This window comes from Schistocerca cancellata, unplaced genomic scaffold, assembly GCF_023864275.1.
Source record: "Schistocerca cancellata isolate TAMUIC-IGC-003103 unplaced genomic scaffold, iqSchCanc2.1 HiC_scaffold_1148, whole genome shotgun sequence".
NCBI classification, from domain to species: domain Eukaryota; kingdom Metazoa; phylum Arthropoda; class Insecta; order Orthoptera; family Acrididae; genus Schistocerca; species Schistocerca cancellata.
The window spans coordinates 3,217,566-3,241,210 of record NW_026047147.1 but is presented as its reverse complement, the minus strand read 5'-3'; the positions used below and the strand labels follow the sequence as shown (position 1 = coordinate 3,241,210).

Genomic DNA, 23,645 nt, shown 5'->3' with positions numbered 1-23,645 from the left:
AGGAAGAGTAGCAAGAGGGAAATTGAATCGGTGGATGTGTTATCTTACTTCAGAGGATGTACATCAGAATCTCTGGTGGTAGTGTTAGCAAATCATGGGTAAAAAACATCATCCACAATGGTAATTCCATCTATGCCAGCAAACGCACTCAGCTGGTCTAATGGTTGAGGTATCGGCTCTCGAGAAGGGAGAAATGCAGTGGGTGTGGCTGAGTGGAGATGCGTACAGCACTGTATGGCTCGTCACTCGCAAACAAACTCCTGTATTCAATGGAGGTCACCTGGTGTGATGAGTAGTGGATTTGATTCACCGAGGGGAAGTTTTGCATAATTCCATGGTATAGTTAACTATTATTTTTAGAAAAGGGCAACTGACGTGGGCAAAGATAGTTGGTCCTACTGAAAATATACTGCCATCTCAAAGTGAACTGACATGTTTGCAAGATGACTCAATAGCTGGTGGATTTCAAAATAAAGTATGGACCAATTTATGCTTCAGTAAAACACACACACACACACACACACACACACACACACACACACACACACACACACACACACACACACCTGGGACCAACAGCAGTGAGACTCTTCGACATGCCTATTGAAATTAACCAGAGCAGAATGCAATAAGCTATTGTATAATACAGAAATTTCTCCCCTATACAAAGGGAAACGTGGGAGCCAAACAAGTAATTTAATGTGGATAATGTGGCAGGAGTCTTTTGAATGGACTTGACTTATTCCCTTTTAATAGTTTCCACAATGAAACATTGTCTCAAAATGTGGTAGAAAGCCCAAAGACATTCTGGTCGTATGTAAAGTACACCAGTGACAAAACAGTCAACACTGTCACCGTGTGACAGCAATGGAAATGTTCCCGATGGTGGTGCCACTGCAGTGGAGTTACTAAATACAGTTTTCCTTAATTCCTTCACGAAAAAAGGCAAAGTAACTATTAAAGAATTCGAAACCTGAACAGCTGTTAGCATGAGTGACATAAAAGTACATATTTTAGGTGTTGTGAAGCAACTCAAATATCTTAAGAAAGGCAAGTCTTCTGGTCCAGATGGAATACGAATCAGGTTCCTTTCAGAGTATGCAGACACAATAGTGCCTTTCTTAGCAATCATATACAACCGTTGACTTGACGAAAGGTCTGCTCCTAAAGAATGGAAAGTAGCACAGGTCACACCAATACTCAAGAAAGGAAATAGGAGTAACCTATTGAATTACAGATGCATATTACTGACCTCAATTTGCTGTAGGAGTTTGGAGAATATACTGTACTCTAACATTATGAGTCATCTTGAAGAAAATGACTTTTTGATACATAACCAACACAGATTCAGGAACTATTGTTCTTGTGAAACACAGCTAGCTCTTTATTCCCATGAAATAATGAGTGCTGTCGACAAGGGATCTCAGACCGATTCCATAATTCCTAAATTTCCAGAAGGCTTGTGAGGAATGGTATCAAAAGAAACTGTTACAAGGTGTATACGTCCCGGGACATCTGGGAAAGACTCGGGAATTTTTTCATCCGGAAGAAAACTGGGAAAAACCTGGGAATTTTTTAGAAATCTGGGAGTTTTTCATTGCTTTTGTTTTCAGTTAATTTTTTGTCATTTTGACTGTTAAGAACCGATACTCTAACAAAGGGTATTACTGTATCCCGCTATTGCAGAATAATACTGCATCTACAAAATATGAACGAGAGAATGAAACTTAAATTGCAAAGGAAATGAGTCATATATATATATATATATATATATATATAAAAAGAAAGATGATGAGACTTACCAAACAAAAGCGCTGCCAGCGCTTTTGTTTGGTAAGTCTCATCATCTTTCTTTTTAAATATATTTTTCCCACGTGGAATGTTTCCCTCTACAGTGCTCATACAAGCATCTGCCAACAGCAAAATGTGTGAAAGGCTGTAGGAAGACAATGCAATGCTTCGTAACAACAAATTACCTCCGATGAGCGTGACATCACAACTGTTTACATCAGATTCATTTAAGCAGTTACAAGCGGAACCACGCGCATGCACAGTTGAGTCGCGTCTGAGTAGTACCTTCTCCCGCTTCTGGAAACAGGAATGTCGCTGTTAGTTGTGTACGCAGCAAACCGGAGTATCTGAACCGGGCGGCAATTTCGGTGGCGAAGGGGGGGGGGGGAAATTCGTATTGTTGAGGAAAAATAACCTTGTTTCACAAAGCGGCTAGGGTGGCGCCACCATCTAACCGTCCAGTATTGCCCTGGTACGAAATATCATAGATCCGGGGCTGATGCGCAGAGCTGTTTGACTTACAGTGGTTTGGCGGGGGGGGGGGGGGGGAGCTCCACGTGATGCGTGTTTACATTTAGTGATTTTGCTGTTTCCTCTTCGTTTACTGTTCTCACGCGAATGGAAAAAAAATGATTTCTGTCGTTGGGAACTACCAAGTGAATTAAAATACATTCACATAATTATGGAAGGCTAAAATATGTTACTAGTTCCAGATTTTAATATAATATCCACCTTTCTGACAGTCAAGCATTAATCGCCTTGCATAACAACGAAGTTATTTTTGTCACTTTGCTAAAGAAATTCGGCTTCTATTTATCTTTTCCACTGAGTCAGCCAGTTTGTTTGAAACAATGTGTTTAATTCCACACTATCGGCTAGATTCAACTGTTCGCTCCATTTCAAGTGCAAGTTTTCATTTTTTAGCGCGTATGGCATTATGCCATAATAAAGAACCAAACATGTGACAATACAGTGCTGGTACTTCAAGAAAATTTACACCCCGAAAAGCACACTGAAAAGCTTAATATCAGATCGAAGCCTACTTCGTTGGGAATCTGGACATACGCATGTGCACTTCAACGCAAATTATTCATTTCAGTGTGGTTCAAGAAATTCCGGGTCTCTTGTAGTATCCTCTGATCCCTTGTTCCTTTTATGACATAATGTAAGATGTTTTAATGTTTTGCTCATAAGAACATACGGGCTTCCTACGTCGTCATAGCTGCGCAAGCGCGGGGACGCTTCTTACCTGAAGCTCTCTGGCAGCTGCTGGAACAAATTTATTTCTGACAGATCGAGGGGAAATATTACGAATTGTGGTTTGAAAAGCATTATCTTCAAAGTAAATTTCCTTTTACGCAAGATGAACAGTTGTTGTGGTCTTCAGTCCTGAGACTGGTTTGATACAGCTCTCCATGCTACTCTATCCTGTGCAAGCTTCATCATCTCCCAGTACCTACTGCAGCCTACATCCTTCTGAATCTGCTTACTGTATTCATCTCTCGGTCTCCCTCTACGATGAACTATGTGCGAAAATTTACGATGAATTTCTTAAATCGCAGAGCGTTTGGCTCTAATTTAAAGACCAACTCTTTGATGATCAGCCATTTAGAAAAATTTCGAACCCAGAACATCAGAGATTTATGTTGGTGTTAAACATTTTACTGGCACATTGTGTGATGTATCTTAAAGTGCAAACGCGCAAGAAAGATCGACATTATATGTGAAAGCTTAGCTTCTCTTGTAGCTTATTAATCTTCGCGAGAAATATTATATATGAAAGCTTTGCTTTACCTGTACCAACACTATGTAATTAGTTTAAACCATTAACTTGTCCAGTTTGTGTGTTTGCCCTAATTGAGTGATGTTGCTATTCGCTGACTATATCACGTGTCCTATGTTCTGAATACCCGCTGTCATCGGCTGGCGAGATCACGTGACACGAGCTGTGACTGCTTACAAAAGCGCATAACAATGTCCATTTCAATGCTTCGGAACGTAACATGCAGTGTCTTGTGAAATTCGAATTTGTACTTTTGTAATACTAAAATCATCAAAGAACTTCCCAAAACGTGTTTTTTTCCCCCCTGTGTTCTCTTTTCTGAAGAACCGGGAAATTCTAATCCGCTGTATAAAACCATAACCATTCAAATGATTGATAAATTTTACAGTTTCAAGGGAAAGTATACTCTCACTTAACACGGAAAAAGTGTATTTTCACATGGGAGAAAGTCTTTTTCACCCGGAGGAGTGTGTATTTTTAATTGGAAGATCTGGGAAAAACCCGGGAATTTTTTTCCTTCTGTGCGTAGACACCCTGCATTAATCAAATTGGGTGCGTGTGAAGTATCGCCTCAGTTGTGTGACTGGATTCGTGATTTCCTCTCACAGAGGTCACAGCTCAGATAGACGGCAAAACATCGAGTAGAACTGAAGTGATATCAGGCGTTCCGCTAGGTAGTGTCAAAGGCCCTCTACTGTTCCTGATTTAAATAAATGATCTATGAGATAATCTGAGCAGCCCTCTTAGATTGTTTGCAGATGACACTGTAATTTACAGTCTACTAAAATCATCGGATGATCAATTCCAATTACAAAATGATCTAGAGAGACTTCTGTGTGGTGCGACGAGTGGCAATTGGCACTAAGCAAAGAAAAGTGCAAGGTCATCCACATGGGTACTAAAAGAAATCCGATACATTTTGGGCATACAATGAATCGCACAAATCTAAGGGCTGTCAATTCGACTAAATACCTAGGAATTACAATTACGAGCAACTTAAATTGGAATGTCCACACAGATAATATTGTGGCAAAGGCGAAACAAAGACTGCACTCTGTTTGCAGAGCACTTACAAAAGGCCACAATGGCATTTTATTAAATTTCAATACATTGGAATCTACATTTTAAAAATATCAAGATGGAAACCCTTTCCCAGGAGTCACCTCAGTACAGGTGACAGCGCCGCCAACACGCTGCCCTTTTATACCTTGCATACGCAATACTGTTGCCATCTGTATCTGTATCGCTATCCCATGACCTTCTGTCAGCTCAGCCTGTCTCTGCCTGGAAGCACCCGGGTGGTTCTACAGCGCAAAAGACCTGCTGTCAGTTAGAAATTAGAAACTGCTTGAAATTGTACGTAGACGGAATAGATTTTAAATAAGCTAAACATTAATTCAAAACAACTGATGCCTTGTCATCCACAAACTAAATACTTTCCTTAGTGAAGTGTGGTTTCACATTTTAATGAACAATATGGTGAAATTGCACACCATCAACTGCTAGACACATTTCGAATGGCTGTTGGAGAGAGAGAGAGAGATGAACTGGACAAGCTACATTGGATGATACGTCGTTGTGTGGTCTGGCGCGCATCATCTGACATACCTGGTGTTCGTGTCACTCTATCTTTCAGTGCTCCCCGTGGAAAGAAATCCATTTGAGTCAGATCAGGGTACCTGGCTGGCCTTTGTACTGCAGCATTCCGTCCCATACAACGGCCGGGAAACTTTCCATTCATTGGTCACTTTGGAGCAGGTGAGGGTCTGGGCAGCGGCCGTGTTCGATCCACATACACTGTCGCTTGTCCACGGAACTACCTCTACGAGAACAGGCTGAATGTTAGTAAGAATATGTGCATACGTATTTCCATTTAATCACCCCGTGGATGAAGTGAGGTCCCACAATGTAATTTAGTATCGTGCCAAATCATACATTGGTTAATTCAAGACCGTTAGTATTCTACCTGATGAAGCGATTTTCAGAATCGTCTGCCATGCACTGCAGCGCAGAAAGACAAAATTTTAAGCCACGTTCAAAATCACGTCCTCAGGAGTTCCCTGTGGAGTGTCAGATGGTAAGGGTGGCATCAATGTAAATGCGGGGTGGGGGTGACTCTAGTCTGCTGACCCCTCATTCCTCGGCTGTACGTCTGGTGCCACTGTGCCAACTGATAGGCGTCGCAGCCAGAGCAGCTTCCTCCAGTGCCCTGTCGGCTGCAGCCTTCGCCCTCGTCCTCTGTGTGACGTCGAAGCTGCGTCTTCGCACTGCTGACCTAATAATGCGTGCAAGGGTCCGGCGCGATGAACGACGACGGAAAGGACAGACATTCCTGTTTCGACAGAATTTCTTTGATATTCGCCATATAAAAGTAGCGGTCAAACTTCGCCTCATTGGTGTACACGTCTGCATGCAACATAAATTGTACCAGAAATGACCTGCATATAGACGACACAGTTGCTCGGTAGTTCTGCGTACAGACAAGTAAACAGTGGAGGGGTCTGGTACAGTGGCGTAGCCTAGCCTGGCCGTGTTTTGTTTACAGCGGAGTACCGTGTGTCTGGAACCTCGTGAGCGAGCGAGCTAGCGAGTGCCCGTCCTGCCTACCCGGCCACGTCACGAGGTGCTTCTACGGGATGTTCCGAAACGGGCGGGGGGCACTCAGGCGAAAACGCTTGCTATTGGGTGGAGCGCCGTGACGTCACAACGAGGACCCTGGCGCGGCCCAGCCATGTGCTTACACGGCAAGTGCGCAGCACCACAGACTCGGTGCCATGTTACTCGTTCATTTTACTTTTGCTTTCATTCGATACGCATCTGTACAAGTCAAAACAAGGGGCACGACAGGTTTTGTACACATTAAGAGTAAATAAATGATAATTAAGTTGAAAAATAACTCGCTCGTTTGATGAAGAAGCAGATATGAATGTAGTCTGTTTCTACTGCCGTTTACCAGACGACGATGCAATCCATAACTGCTTCCTCTTTGCAACACATTTCTTCATTGCTTCCATCTTTGCTTCTTGATTGAGATGCCTAATCGTTATAAATATTCTCGTTTTTACATAAAGAGTAATAACTGCTTCATGAACCTCAGGAAACTTTTGTTTTGTAATAGACCACAGAGACTTTACGACATTTTTTGTTTACACAGTCCATTTCCGTGAAAAGCAGCAAATTCTTCTTCAAACAGCAACACTGTTGTTTTCCCATGCTGGCGTTGGAGTGTAAAGACCACCACTAGATGTAATTGATATCCAGTCTGCAGCATGATCTCCTTCACTTTTTGCTCCTGGAAAGCCCAGTGATTTATCAATGTTGTGGCACTTAAATGCAATATAGCCTTCAATGTATTTTACCGCATCTGGAAGAACATTTGAGGTTACAGAGTCGTCCCCCATTGTTACTACATGTCACTAAATTTTCTTCCACATTCACAGTTTCTGGGATTTCTCATAGTGGCGCTTCGTCAACAACATACACACAGAGCTCACTGGTAATGAAACTTGGGGATGCAGGATCCGGGTCGACGTCACACTGGGAAGACTCCGTGTTTAATTCTTTAGTAACCGGCGTGTTCCCAGAGAGAGAGATATATCACTTGCATTACCTGTCAGTATAAGGAGACTTGCCCTGTTCCTTACTTAAATAGCTGTAGGATTGTTAAAAAATATATCTAATTCTTGTGTTCTAGAGAAAAAGTTTTCCAGGCAATCTTGATTCAGTCTACAAGTTAATATATAGCTAACTTACACACTTTTCATACTTTCGAGAAGACCAAAGAGAGAGATTTTATTAAAGTTATAAAACCTTTTTGGAAAGGCAACATTCTTTCTTTGTCACCAACACGCATTGCTGGACAGATATCTAAGAATCTGTTCAAAGTATTTTCTCAAATTGAGAGATTGATTCCAAACCCACTACGCAGGGATGATCATTCCTATTTTGGAACTCTAAGAGTTCAAGACATCAAAGACGTCGTTAACAAGTTCAATAAAATTACTTTCAACGTCTTTATGGAGAATATACTTCAAAGCCTGAGCTGTTTGTCGTGAAAATAGTCGCGCTGCCGTCTGTACATTCTGCCTTGCTTGTCGAGCTATGTTTAAGAGCGCTTCAGTAATGTGGTGTGTTATCGTTAAGTCACTCTTCTGGTGCTTTAAAAGTTCCTGTAGAGCTGCCCGAGATACTTTGGACCCATCAGGTAGCGTAATGCCTGTATCCAAGAAACGGTTCCGTAGTAACTGTATCAGGTGTGGTACATCGAAGAAAACCTATACACTCGTGGTGTCATCTGCTTGATTTACGAAATAAGTTCTGTGTATCGACACAGTTCCTTCCAAACTTTTATATTTTTTCCGCCCAATGCACACGTCACAGCAACAACACCGATTCCTGATTCCTCAACTGCCTTAATGATGCTCTGAAGCAAATTACTGGTCATCACAGTGTCGAAGTCATAGTAAACTGGTGGTTTCCACTGCTTACACAAGCCACGTATCGTGCAGACTTGTGCATTGGAATGTGGTCCGACTACTACGTCTTCAGACGAATTGTAACATATGCGGCCATCAACATTGATTCCGTGAAATGTCAGAACAGCTAGTCTCTCTCTCTCTCTCTCTCTCTCTCTCTCTCTCTCTCTCTCGAGTAGTAAAAGTGTGTGACTTGGCTTTCAATAAACACAGGATATCTTCAAGAATACCAAGTCTGCATTTAAATTCCTTTGTCCATTTCTGAAGCGTTGCCCTGCACTGCAAAGGAATTTTTCGCTTTCGCAAATACGTGTATGCTTTAGGTGACAGAGCTCTGAAAGTAAATGCATGGGCAATGTCCTCTGAATTCCACTTTACCCTTTTATTTTCGTTTAATAGGCATCTTATTTGCGCCAGTGTAAAACACTTTGACAATACACTATTTACACTTTTGTGCAATTTTACTTTTTCTTTCACGTCAGATGACTTTTCTACCCGCTTCAGCGAAAGAACACGTCGGAGATCTTTCGTTTTACTTCGTAAGGATGCGTCACATTTTCTTAGTGCCGCGTCTTTCTGTGCATTCAGTTTTTTAAAAGTTCAATCTCGGCCCTCAGTTCCTTAATTTCCAAATCCTTATTCACTACTTCAGTGGGTTCATGAACGCAATTTGTACATGTGGTTCGGTCGACTTTGTTTTTTTTTTTTTCGGTGACAGTTTCTAAAGCCGTCAAAGCTCGCTTTTGCAAACTACTTGCTCCACAGCGTTGTGCACGACTTCCGGATCCCTAAGGAATGAATTTGATTTTAATTTTATTATTCCTGAAATTATTTACCGAGTAGGCCTACTATTCCTAAAATTTTTGACCAAGTACTATGCAACTGCATTAATTTCTCACTAAAAACCAGATAAATTTACAAAAGCGGTTAAATATCACCGGCACAAGCGGCTACAATAGCCTAGTTTGATAAAATGTAAAAATACAATGTAAGAGGAAATACAGGTATACGAACCCATAACCTCCAACATGGGAGTCAGAAACCACACCACTACGCTGCGAAGTCAACTGGTCAGCATCAGCTATTGCTTCAGAAGTAAATGTAAACAAATTACGCGAAATACGCTGATTTTGTCATTTGAACTATATACTAGCTTTAAAATAGTCAACATATCGAGAATACTTAAAGAAACGGCTATTTCTAAGACAAATGTAGCTATTATATCCAGTAGGAAAAGCAAATACACTTGAGCAACATTATTTAATGCCTGTACAATATAGCGAGTCATTCACTCCCGTAAAGCAATATAGTAATGTGTCAAAAAGCATTCCATTTATGTGATGTCGTTTGTATTACGGTAATTTTTCAGTTGCAATTATTGAAGGTGTTTTGTATGTGCAGACGTCTTACCCTTTCGTTTGCATCACCGCTTTCCACAATTTCTTGTCCACGCCAGTTCGGAATGTTTATGCAGGGGATTGCTGCTGGTGACAACTTCTTTCTCGAAGGTAACCCTAGAAGCTCATTTCTCAAATCCCGTTCACAATCTTCTGGCCGATAAGGAGCTGACCACACACGTGCAGTTTTCACATTCACTTTGTCCTTGCGTTTGCATCGAACCATCCATTCACGTTGCAAGTGCTCATCCTTGGGAAACACGTCATAAGTAGTGTCCGTCGTCGTTCGAGCACTGTTAATGCAATGTGCCACGACACCGTTAGAGCGAGTCTTGCTCGTGACTTAGAGGTCTGTTCCAGGTAAATCGCATTTCATGCAGTGTCTTACATTAAACAGCTTTCTTGCAAGGAAAATATTTTTTTTTTGTTTTTACGGCAACAACTAATTTGTGTAATGTCAGCACTACTTTTTAGCCATACAAAAGTCACTATGGTTGATCAAATTACCTATTACCTGCCTGCAATGATGGATTTATTCCCCAAATTTTGTAGTGCACTTTCTTGGCGGTTCTGGCAAACTGTGTGATTTATTTTCGGTCGCCTTTCTGATGTGTCCAATAGCGGCAAGGCTGACTTGTGTGTAAACTACAATCCTTTTTTTTTGAGACGGGCAACATTAGCCCCAGTTCTTTGTGCCGACTCTTTAATACAATCTGTGATTGCAATAGAGGTGACTGAGCCATTTTTACCCCAAAGATCGGAATTCTTTGCATTGTGCAGATTTTCCTGTGATGTGGTGCGCTTATCCATCACCTCTGAATAACATATACGTACACGTCCACAGAGAATTTCACACGGTGGATCACTGTCGACTGTTGAAGGAGATAGAAACGTATGGAATAGGTTCACATGTATGTGAGTGGACCTCAGCTCTTATGTGACAGAACCCAGTATGTTTTCCTCAGTGGCGAGTGTTCGCCAGAGGCAGGAGTGCTCCAGAAAAGGGTGGTGGGACCGCTGTTAATGTCTGTATACATAAATGGTCTGGTGTACAGGTATCTGCAGCTGTTTGCTGATTGTCCCCTAGTGTACAGTAAGATGTCGTCGTTGAGTGAGTGTAGGAGGACACAAGGCGAGTTGGACAAAATTTCTAGTTGGTGCGACGGATGGCAGCCATCTCTAAATGTAGAGAAACGTAAGTTGATGCAGGTGAGTAGGATAAACAGACACGTAATGTTGAGGTACAGCAGTAGAGGTGTTCCGCTAGTCACAGAGGCGTCGCTTAAATTTCTGAGCGAGAGTTCGCAAAGTGATACGAAATGAAATGGAACGAGCGTGAGAGGACTGTGGTAGGGAAGGCGGGAGGTCGACTTTAGTTTGCTGGGAGAATTTTAGGAAAGTGTGGTTGGCCTGTAGATCAGGCTGCATGGAGGCCGCTGGTGCGACCTATTCTCGAGTACTGCTGGAGTGTTTGGTATCGGCAACAGGTAGAATTAAAGGAAGACAGCTAAAGGACTGAGAGCTGAGCTGCTAGATTTACTACCGGTAGTTTCGAGTGGCGCAGAGGTACTGTGCAGAAGCTTCACGAACTCGAATCGGAATCACTGGAGGGGAGGCGACGTTCTTTTCGAGGAATTCTGTTGAGAAAATTTAGAGAACTGTTTTTTGAGGCTGATTGCAGAACAGTTCTAGTTCTCGCAATGTACACTGGAGACAAGGCGTGTGAAGATAGGGTGAGAGGCATTGTCGCTCGTACAGAGGCACACAGGCAGTCGTTTCTCCCTCGCTGTATTTGGGAGCGGAACGGAAAAAGCAGATGACTGCAGTCGGTTGAGAAATTTTCATGTGTACCAGTTGTTACTTTTGTTTCATATGGTTGCTGCTCCACCTACATTGATTATTTTGTACTGAATGCAGCAGTTATATTACCTCTGTAGTTTCTAGTTGGTATTTCATTTGTCTTTGGAGCTTCTTACTGGCTCTCTCGCTTGGGATTAGCCTTTAACTTGCATCAACTGTGGGGAGAGGTTCCCGCGACATTGGTTCAACTTCAGCAATGCCAGATCTATACAAGTATTTCGATATTTGTAAGTGAATATGCAATAATCAATTAACACTGTGTGTTTCTATTTCTTACAAACACCTGATTCCCTTCTGGCATGATCTAAATTTATGCACAGCTTCAGATATAAGAAAAATTGTACACTTTTGTTACGGTTAGTGACAGTGTAACTTTGTACTACTACTACTGAAACAGAAATTTTACTCGAAAGCAGTGTAGTTGTTGTACATTGTGAGTTTACTAAGACCTTTTTAAATATAAATGTAAAGTTTTACGCTTTCTGTAGTGGTGGCACAAAGTTAACATGACTGAGTACAGTAGTTGTGCAGGATACCGTCTGCCACAGACCATATGGTGGGTTGCAAAGTTTGTAAGTAGATGGAAATGAATGTTCCAGTTCATGTATCTCTTGTTGCATGCATGATTATATGAGCATATGTGACGATTATCATGCAGCGGTTAGTTTGTGTGTGTGTGTGTGTGTGTGTGTGTGTGTGTGTGTGTGTGTGTGTGTGTGTGTGTGTGTGTCAGGGAGAGTCGAGCTGGTGCCCTTGTTGTATTTCAAATATGTCGACCGACTTATTGTGTACGAAGCAGTGACTTTTATATTTTTCGTCGGTATGTCAGAAAATTTCCATGTTACTGGTCTGAATCACTTAGCTGTCTGGTGAGAAAATTGTATTTCAGTACTTACAGATGCATTTAGTTTCTAGTGTTTTCTTCCTAAGTGACAGAAGGAATTGGTACCCAGAGAAGGTAGTTTTAGGGGTGTGTTTGAATGTAGATGAAGGATTGGGCGGCAACTGCATGCCGAGGTGAAAGCAGGCGGATCTGTCGAGTGAATTATGAGGAAATGTGCCAAATGAATTTAAGAGATGGAGTGGACCTATTTTTATTGGCAGATGGCTGAAGTTTTTGATTATGGGCTAGTGCTGTGGATCTGTCTGTAATACGCTAGTTAACCCATATCGCAGAAGCGAGATTTCTAGATTTGTGACTCGTTGCTCAGAAGAAGTGTATTCCGAATTGTTGGCAGTTTTGCGGCTGTGACAGTTTCTTTCATTTGGTGTGTGTGTCTCAATAGTATAGAGTGTGTCGATGTTTTGTGCAGGAGCCTTTCTGAGGAGGAGCGAGGCAGGAGGCTGAGAAAGGCGGCTAAGGAGGGGGCGGTGGAGGTGGTGCGGGCGTTGCTGGCGGCTGGGGCGGACGTGGGGGCGAGGGGCGGGGGCGGGCGGACCGCCCTGCACTGCGCTGCATGGAACGGCCACGCGGCTGTGGTGCGGCTGCTGCTCTCTGCGGCGTCCGACCCCAACGCCAGGACTCTGTGGGGGGAGACGCCGCTGCACTGGGCGGCACAGAATGGCCACGCAGAAGCGGCGGCTGCGTTGCTGCAGGCCGGAGCCGACAGGGGGGTGAGGACTGATAAGGGGAACACCCCCCTGGACATCGCCAGGCTGTGCAACCATCAGCAGCTCGTCGAGATGATAACAGAGCGTTAATACGTGCCAGTAGAGGAAATGTCATCATGTACTTCATTGTACAGGATATTAAAATAAAAAATTTAAAAAAAGAACGCTTTCTATATTCATTTCTATCTTTTGCAGTCCACACAATTACGCGAGTAACACCACAAGTACTGCAACAACAGGAGATACCTGTAAACCAACGTGACAAAGCTTCCTTTTGAGAATTCACTATGTAAAACATTTCACAAGCAATTTCTGCAAAAGTTCAGCAACAATTGACAAATACTCAATGATTAATAAACTCCACTTCTCTCTCCCTCTCGGTCTTGTGTTTCTCGTCCCACATACAATATTCAAACAGCTTACAAGAATACAGCCGACGTCTCTCACAACTGCCTGTATTTCGAAACGTAAACACCCAATCTCTTCCAAGCCACAAATGCGAGAATACCGGTTATTGTGTAACACGTCGCCCAGCCGCAATAACGTCACTTCTTCCCACCACTCCGCTACATTACCTAATTACTGCAAACCATTTGCTAGCAGTGTCTGTGTTGCTACATTACATCACTGCGAACTGCACCATACTCAAATTACTGCCATATAAGCTGTTCAGTTAGAATGTACCTTCACTTGCGACCTCACACTGAATTCACTTCTGTGCGTGCACTGCACAAGTACTTTTCGTGTTTAATTGCAATGTCACATTGGTAGCAGTACTCACACCACATCATGCTCACACCATCTGCAGGATTCTTGCCAGCTCACCATCAAATAAAGAGAATTGAAAAACCACCTAAAATCATTAGACTCCCACACATCTCGCTTGCTGCTCTTACAGAACAAACTACCATCTCTCAGGGAATTATACTCAATCACGTGAGACATGCAGCCATCACTGGAATTATACGGCAGTTTCGCCAAATTACACTTTTGCGTCTCTGTACACGCTTTGGAAGCAGACCACACTTCGAACATTCATTCCCCTGTCTGCTGTGATACAATTAGACTTGGCATACCCGTGCGTGCACGTGTGACCAAAGTGGCAGACTGCATTCTGAACAAGAGCTTCTGTGGCCCTCATGTGGCGGCGTTACACACGGAAGCTCCTCAACATTCTCTGTGAGGAAGCAGTGGCGCCAGGAGACAGTATTGACTTGGTGAGTGACCTGCACGGCATTGATGAATACTTCAGGCTCTGCCAGTTGATCCTCAACATAAATAAATGTAATATACTGTGCATACACAGGAAAAGAAATCGACTACTGTACAATTACACTGCTGATCACAAATTGCTGGAAACAGTAAGTTACCTACCGTAAAATATCTAGCAGTAACTATCAGGAGCCACGCTACGTGCAATGACCAAAAATACCAATTGGTAACAAACTGCAGTACATCTTTTCTCAGCGATTCCATAATCATATGTTTTGGGCTCCTAAATCCAAATTTCGTGCTTCCTGCCCTGTAGTATGTCGACTTCACAACGAAAGCCTCACAATTTTCCGACTTTTCTCAGATTTTCATTTATTTCACAAAGACTACGTGTTTCACAAAGTTGAAAATCCAACACAAAATTAAATTGGACAAACTCTTCTACAACATGCAGCAATCAGCAGTGATTTTCTGACGGCGAGTGGTGACCGCGCTAGAGCGTCCTAAAAAAACGGCGACTCCCCAAAATTCGGATCGCGCCTAACGCCATTCACCTGTTGCACTCTATTACGGCACTTTGGAACGGTATGGCACGCTTCAGCAGACGGAAAACAGCCCAGAACTCCATCTGCGTTCCTCGCATCGTCAAACACAATAGCACTCATGGCAGACATCCGCTGTCGAAGCGGACGTCATACATTTTGAAACGTGTTCGCATTTATTTAAACTAGTGCTTGTAAGTGTGTGGTTGGTATCTGAGAAATTGCAAAAATTTATTTTGATATCGAAATACGAAAATCTCAGTCCAGTGCGACAGAACTGTGTAAAAATTAAATTTTGAATGGAAGTATGCGACGCACATGCTACACGATGCGAAATCCAGGCTAGCCAGTACATCAAACAATTCGCCTGCGAGAGAGCAGGTCGTTTTCAATGTAATTTATACATATCATTTGTCTGCAAAACAGATAACTGAAATTAAAATATTGGTCCTGAATACTGTAAATCTTTATCTTCAGACTTGTAAACAATAACTACACCAGATCTGCTGTCGTATCTGTAGTCCAAACAAAGATAAAATGTAACGCATCCCACTTTGTGTCAAAACTGCTTGAAAGTTCACAAGATAACGCCTTTCTGAAATAACTTCCCGATTTGGAAAGTCTGAAATGATAATTTCACAGATACATTCTGGTGTGTGGCGGAGGATAGTTTGAGTAGCACAGCTGTTTCGGCCTTTTCCTGTTGCAGTCGCGGTGTGGAACACTGCTCGTAAGCCACCGTGTGACCTCCGTTCTCCTTAATTTTTACTTTCACGTTCCCTCCTTAATTTTTACTTTCACGCTCCTTCTACCGAGACGCGCGTTGCAGGTAGAAATATATCGGTTGAGTCAGGTGTAGAGAAACTGAAATAGAGCTCAAGTCTTCTTCATGTCCCTGTTGTACTCTCATAAAAATGTTTGCAATCGACTGAAAAATTTCACGTCGACAAGAATAAACAGTTTTGATCTGTCTTTGCTCAACTTATCGGTTCCCGTTAAGACTAGCAGAAGGGCCGAGTACGTCTTTCAAACACTGATTGTGAAATTGCATTGTCCTGCTTTTCCTAAGAGCTGCCTCAGAACAGTGGCAGACAGGGTCCTTTCGCACACTAGGCTTACTGTAACTCAGCCACCAATCAAGAACCGAGCTGAAATTTTGCCATTCGAATTGACATGCTTCCCAGATATCAGTGATTTCGGAATGGAGGATTGTAGAATATTAACTAAAAGACCGTCTCAGGTTAGTCCTCACTGACGATGCGAGAAATATCGTCTATGAAGAGCTCTGAATAGGAAGTAAGAAACCAGGAGAACATCTGGCGTGCATTTCCTCGCCATACTACAGTTTTAGGTGGAACCTTTAACCTGCCACCTCTTCAGTGGGCGACATAGGTGGCTGAGCCTGTTGGCAGGGCCAGGGAATCGTGAGAAACTGATCCAAGTGCTTCACTCAAAAACTACCTCGGGCCATTAATCTGAGGAACGAGTCATGAAGACAGCATCTTAGGCTTGCAAGTGACAGACCCGAACTTTTCGTATCTGTTATGGTAGAACGGGGAATCAGCTATGACAAGAGCGTTACAGTGTCACTGAATACGACCGTAAAGAGAAATAGAAAATAAGTAGGGAATATTATTGTGCTTAGCAAGAGCGACGAGAAACAGGCTTCAGCTTTCCTTTCCTCTGCAGCACCAACAGCGCGGGTATCAGTGGAGGGAGTGGAAGAGCATTGTGAAATACGCTTCAGACAGGTGTGTACCTACCAAATGCGTTTCAAGCCCAGTTTCACAGCGATGAGTTTACGGCACTTTTTTTCATTTACGTGCGCGTCTGCGCGCGCCAGATCACGAGATAACAAAGAAATTTCCGAGATCCGAATTTCATCGATAAAAATGACGCCAAAGTAACAGTTATTTCCGGGAAGAGCAACATAATTGTAACATGTTGCATTACTCTCTACGTAACGAAAGCCTGTGTAAACATTCGGTCTCGTCTCTTAGGCAGAAACTGTTATTCCCATGCAAACAGCAACAGGTGGCGTCAGACAGCCCGCGCAAACGGCCGGCGCAGTCGCCGAGGGGAAACTCGCAGGTGGGGGCGCGACGCAGAATGCGGGCAGCGAATCCGGCAGAGGGCCGCGCATGCGCAGAAGCAGCGGCGGGGCGGGAGCAGGCGGTCCGACCACGGCGGCCGAGAAAAGACCAGCCACACGACAGGGGGGCCGAAACTAAAAAGGTACAATCACTTCCCACATAAAATGTGTAATACTGTTTCGCGATTAGAGCTCCAGTTGTGATCAACAGTTTCAAAGTCGGTGATGATCGCAGACACCAGCGTCCGGCTGCCATTTAATGTCCCGGTATTACAAAGATATTTTCTCCCACTCTCGTAGCAATTTCGCAGTTACGTCACAGCACGCTACATCTGTCTAATGGCAGTCCACTATGTACTAACACTAAACATTATTTCGATAACAACCTCTGTTAAAATTAGTGCTCTGGATGATTTAATACATGTAATGTATTATTTTTGCAGCAAGTCTCAATGACAGGTATAGGAACATCCGCTGGCTTTCAAGCTGTCATTACTATCGATCCAGAAATCAACAGCGCAATGGCGGATCCTTCAAGGGGTGGGTTTACACTTCAAAACGTCCAACTTTATCCCAGCAGACGTGCAATTGCATGTTCTGTCGCTGAGACATTCCGCTTAAATATTTACGCGCCATGCGGGACTGACGTTACACATGCACGGTCGGACTATTTTTTGATCAGGATCCCCCACGTCTTTTGGCAAATACGTGCATTTGAAGCACACGCTACACTATGCGAATTAGAGGCTAGTCAGTACATTGAACAATTCGCCTGCGAGAGAGCTGGCCGATTTCAGTGTAATTTGTATATGTCATTTGTCTCAAAACAAATGACTCTGATTAAAATGTTGGCCCTGAATATTGTTAATATTTATGTTTAGATTTCATTTACGTATTTGGAACCTCTGAAATGATACACTCCTCGAAATTGAAATAAGAACACCATGAATTCATTGTCCCAGGAAGGGGAAACTTTATTGACACATTCCTGGGGTCAGATACATCACATGATCACACTGACAGAACCACAGGCACATAGACACAGGCAACAGAGCATGCACAATGTCGGCACTAGTACAGTGTATATCCACCTTTCGCAGCAATGCAGGCTGCTATTCTCCCATGGAGACGATCGTAGAGATGCTGGATGTAGTCCTGTGGAATGGCTTGCCATGCCATTTCCACCTGGTGCCTCAGTTGGACCAGCGTTCGTGCTGGACGTGCAGACCGCGTGAGACGACGCTTCATCCAGTACCAAACATGCTCAATGGGGGACAGATCTGGAGATCTTGCTGGCCAGGGTAGTTGACTTACACCTTCTAGAGCACGTTGGGTGGCACGGGATACATGCGGACGTGCATTGTCCTGTTGGAACAGCAAGTTCCCTTGCCGGTCTAGGAATGGTAGAACGATGGGTTCGATGACGGTTTGGATGTACCGTGCACTATTCAGTGTCCCCTCGACGATCACCAGTGGTGTACGGCCAGTGTTGGAGATCGCTCCCCACACCATGATGCCGGGTGTTGGCCCTGTGTGCCTCGGTCGTATGCAGTCCTGATTGTGACGCTCACCTGCACGGCGCCAAACACGCATACGACCATCATTGGCACCAAGGCAGAAGCGACTCTCATCGCTGAAGACGACACGTCTCCATTCGTCCCTCCATTCACGCCTGTCGCGACACCACTGGAGGCGGGCTGCACGATGTTGGGGCGTGAGCGGAAGACGGCCTAACGGTGTGCGGGACTGTAGCCCAGCTTCATGGAGACGGTTCCGAATGGTCCTCGCCGATACCCCAGGATCAACAGTGTCTCTAATTTGCTGGGAAGTGGCAGTGCGGTCCCCTACGGCACTGCGTAGGATCCTACGGCCTTGGCGTGCATCCGTGCGTCGCTGCGGACCGGTCCCAGGTCGACGGGCACGTGCACCTTCCGCCGACCACTGGTGACAACATTGATATACTGTGGAGACCTCACGCCCCACGTGTTGAGCAATTCGGCGGTACGTCCACCCGACCTCCCGCATGCCCACTATACGCCCTCGCTCAAAGTTCGTCAACTGCACATACGGTTCACGTCCACGCTGTCGCGGCATGCTACCAGTGTTAAAGACTGCGATGGAGCTCCGTATGCCACGGCAAACTGGCTGGCACTGACGGCGGCGGTGTACAAATGCTGCGCAGCTAGCGCCATTCGACGGCCAACACCGCGGTTCCTGGTGTGTCCGCTGTGCCGTGCGTGTGATCATTGCTTGTACAGCCCTCTCGCAGTGTCCGGAGCAAGTATGGTGGGTCTGACACACCGGTGTCAATGTGTTCTTTTTTCCATTTCCAGGAGTGTATATTTTCACAGATACATTGTGACAGTCACTGTACCTTACAGTGGACATGAACATTGATTGTAATGAAATTTGTTGGCCTAGCTGTCCGAACGGAACGCTCCTCTGTTCTGTAACCAGTTATTATTAAGATAGTGACGGAACTGTCAAAAACGTACGGTGCAGGTCCAGCGCGACAGCCGTCTGGAGGCAGAAAGGGTACCAGCATCACAGAACCAGCAGACGGATTCGGTACGCCCACGCGTGCACAGAAGTACCCGTTCTGCTTCTCGCTCGGGTGGCCACAGGCCAAGTGCAGAGTTTCGTAATGCAGATTTTGCGCCTTTTTCAGAGAGACTCTTCACGAACACAGTAACTAAAGGATGTAGAAAAAGAGCCAGGACGACGTATTGTGACAGGCGTTGTGAATGTGGTCACCTCTCTAAACCTCTGCACTCCCTCCGCGTCAAACTGCTGGGGAAAGGTTTTTCAGCGATCGAGTCCCGTATTTTCTGAGACAGGCAAAAGGCGGCTTCGTCAGCGCAGGACATTTTAATTGTATTTTAAGGGCGATAGACTCAGAAGGCGCGACACCCTTCTGTGGTGCCCTGCAAAATCTGACTGCTGGTCTGGACACGGAAGATGTAGCTGAGCGGCGCGCCGTTACACGTACTCACTGCACGCACGTCTCGCCAGTGTCAGCTTCGAGGCCAGACTGACTCCACATCACAGCGGGGTGTGAGTAACTGTGCAGGATTACGACACAGCCCAAGTCAGCTTTTCCGACTGTGACACTGTGATTGTGAATGCAAAAGGTCTACACAGTCCCAAAATAATTCGCAGAGGATACTTGAAAGGTGGCTACACTGAGCCACAGCGCCAGAGATCGCGCCAGAGAGTATTGTTCCGCCGCCTCCACTGGCAGTGATTATTGAGAAGTAGCGGCAGGCAGTTCTTGCCGAGAAGTTGTGGTGGACACTGCTTGTCGTGAAGTCGGAGTGAGATGTGATAGTGGAGAGTGTTGTTCCATGTTTTATGCAGTGGTTTGATGGGAGAGATAGCAGATGTTGTTCCAATGGAGATATTGTAATGATCTGAGTGCTTTTCGTCAATATATATGAAGGTAACAAATTCCCTGTTTTTTCTTTTTAATATTTCTGTATCTCAAATAATGCACCATTACAGGATCAGTCAACATAGCATCTGGCTTGTGTTCTTGTATTAGAGTGTCATTCTGCTTTCCTTACGCAATTATAGTATTTCTAATTTTCTTTTATCACGTCAGTATAATTGGTATTTAAAAATTCTTGTCTTGTTGAAGAAGAACCGTGCCAGATGTGCATTGAGTCACACTACCACACACAAAACAGCTACACTTGTGCTTTGTTGGCTTCGTAGATTTTATAGTTGCTGGGGACTTAATTAATTAACTGTGTTAACGAAAATTTTCATTTCATTCTTTGTTGTTGTTCCATGCAGTCAGATTGCGTACAAAAACTAGTCAGGGCCAGCCGTTTACGAGACTTGCGTAAACGGACTCACAGCCACTAAAAAGATTTGCATTTTTATTTAAATTAAGCCCCCATGCACGTGGCGACCCTGCCAGGATCGTCCCTTGGAATTCTTCGGATTGTAAAAATAGTAGACAGTGGTATTGTAGTAGTAATTTGTAGCTTAGTAATTGTAGTCTATTTTGCATGTGTAGATTTGGTAATTGGCATTCTTCTAATGGTATTTTTCAAAATTTAATTTTTATTGCCTTGTATACGTGTTTGACGATTTGGTGCAATTATTTCAATTGTTCGATTAATCGTGTTTGAGGGAAATATTTCGTGTGAATGGGATTGTTGAAGACGAGGAGTCATTGTGTGTAATTTTCGTACAGTGACGAATTTTTTATGTTTTGTAAATGATTACGCGATCGATGAAAAAGGCGAAAATGATGAATAGTGAGAATGACGAAATTGTTGACATGGCGAACTCGCCAACACAGGACAACAGTATGATGAATAATGAAGTGGAAAACAATGTAATAAGTCGGGAAAATAGTCCGGAACCATTTCAAAATTTTTCTCAATCAGAAAATTCACAGAATACGAGATTAACGATAGAGGATTCTGGAATAGTATCGAACACAGATAGCTTTACAGCTATGACGAAGGAAACTGGTTTTGCGGGAAATGTTCGGGGCGAAAGGAATTTTGAACTAGTTCATACGGAGCAGTTGATGGGTGCAATATTAAATTTGGGATCTGAATTAAAAAGAGTGGCAACACGTTTAGAAACAGAGATAGGAATAATTAAAACAGAGATGGGAACTTTGGAAACACCGTTAGATTCACGAATAGGGACATGTTTCAAAAATATGAAAGATGAATTAAAGAAAGAAATCAGAGAAGAAGTACAACCGATTTTGAATGCTCACAATAATAGATTAGTTGCAGTAGAGATTAGACAAAGGGAACAAGATAGAGAACAGGAAGAAAGAGATTGCGTGATAGTACAGAAATTTTCAGAGTTAAATTTACAATGTGCAAAAGATAAGGAAGAAATATTTGAGAGAATCGAGGAATCCGTACCAGATGACAGATTAAATAACCTAACACAACAGTATGAACAGTTAACTACTAAATGTGTTAATACTGAAACCCGAGTCGCGACACTTACGGAAGACATAAATAAACAGAAAGAACGAATAGGTGATTTATCGGAAAGAGTTGAGGAGATTTCAGACAAATTGACAAGTCTTAGTTTAAATGGGGACAGAGATTCAGATGATACAGCTCCATTGCCATTTTCAGAAACCGAAGAGTACCAGAGCATAAATAAACATGTTGAAAATCAGGGAAAATTTAATGAACGTGTTAAAAGGGAGTCCGAGGCATTAGGAAAGCAAGTCAAACAAATTGAAAGCAAAATCGTAGGAAAGGACGGTAGAAGAAATTTGGAATCACCGATAGCAGCGGGTTTTGAAGAAAGTAATTTATTTCATTTACGAGAAGGAACAAGAGAGCGCCAGGTGCGCGAACTTGACAATAATCGACATTGGGACTGGGACAGACGCATTAGGTCTTTGTCGCCACGAGGCGAAAACTTCGACTATAAACACTTTTTGACTGTTCGGAAATTTAATATCATCCGCAATTCTAAGAATAACATACAGCCATGTTCGTGGTTAGATCAATTTACATACGCAGTTCCACCAAATTTGCCACTAAGTCACAAACTGGAATTTATGTGCGGCTATTAAGGTCCTCAGGGGATTCACTACTCTAAGTGAAGAAGTGCCGTAGCGAGCATAGGGCCCCGAGCTGTAGTGGTGCTATTTCCCTTTTAGTTTTCTGCACTGCTACCTACTCTTTTACTATTCTTTGCATCCATCGAAACAACTCTTCGACTATTAATCTATCTAGAGAACGTGTAAAAAATAACTGGATATGACTATTTTACCCAAAAGTGACTTCGGAAATTACCGTTTGGACTTACTATATTTTCAGCAGCATTCATTCGTAGTTTAAACAAAATTTTACCTGTTTATCTTCGTGACAATATTACTTCATATGTTGACGACATTCTTATTGCTAAACGTTCTTGGAGTGAGCACAACAAAATTTTGGATTCATTATTACGTATTTTTGCAAGAGTTGGCATTACAGTGAACTTAGGAAAATCTGAATTTGGTCGTTCTCAGGTGAAATTTCTCGGTCACATTATTTCTACAGAGGGTATTCTTCCTGATCCACAAAAATTAGACGCTATTCGTAATTATGCTGTTCCTACCACAAAACGTGATGTTCGTAGTTTCCTTGGTGTCTGTAATTTTCTTAGACGCTTTGTTAGATTGGACAATTTGGCCACACCTCGTTTATGTGAACTATACGGAAAGAAATCTAATTGGTGTTGGGATGAGGAAGCTCAGTCAGAATTTGAACAACTTCATGATGCTTTAGTTGCTGCCCCACTTCTTTCACACCCGGATTTATCTAAAGATTTTTGTTTGGCGACGGACTCATCATACAAAGGCCTAGGTGCACACTTATTTCAAGAGATAGAAGAAAACGGCGTTGTAGCTTTAACTGTTGTATGAGCTTTCACAAAATTTCGCACATTTTTGTTTGGCAGACATACTAAGGTTTATACCGATCATCGAGCTCTGGAATGTCTTATGTCGACAAAATTAACTCATGGCAGATTGTCACGATGGGCGTTGTACCTACAGGAATTTGATTTTAGTATTGTTTACATACAGGGTTCTTCAAATATTGTTGCTGATGCTTTATCACGTGCACCTATGGGTTTCAAACAAAGTGCTGAAGAGGACTGCAAGGAAAACAATTATTGTTTGATGTATATTCAAGGTGTTGCGTTTGAGAACTTTATTTCGTCTTCGCTCCAGGACATTGCTAAGGAGCAAAATAAGGATCCAATCTGGAAGGACATTAAGGATAGGTGGAGGAGAAAGGAAAGCGTAGCGATTAGACAGCATTATTTAGTTCGCAATGACATTCTTTTCAACCGAAAATCGGTCGACAACTCTGTTTGGTTAGTTTGTATTCCTGATGAGTG

General features: G+C 43.2%; 1 protein-coding gene across 1 annotated transcript in view; it reads left to right on the top strand.

Moving 5' to 3' along the window:
- The window catches only part of LOC126159855 (ankyrin-3-like), a 65,158-nt gene extending 52,151 nt beyond the window's left edge, over positions 1–13,007 (top strand). The window contains exon 4 of the mRNA XM_049916665.1: positions 12,620–13,007. Within this exon, the coding sequence (XP_049772622.1) occupies positions 12,620–13,007 (388 nt within the window). The remainder of the gene's footprint in view (positions 1–12,619) is intronic.
- Positions 13,008–23,645: the final 10,638 nt, after the last annotated feature.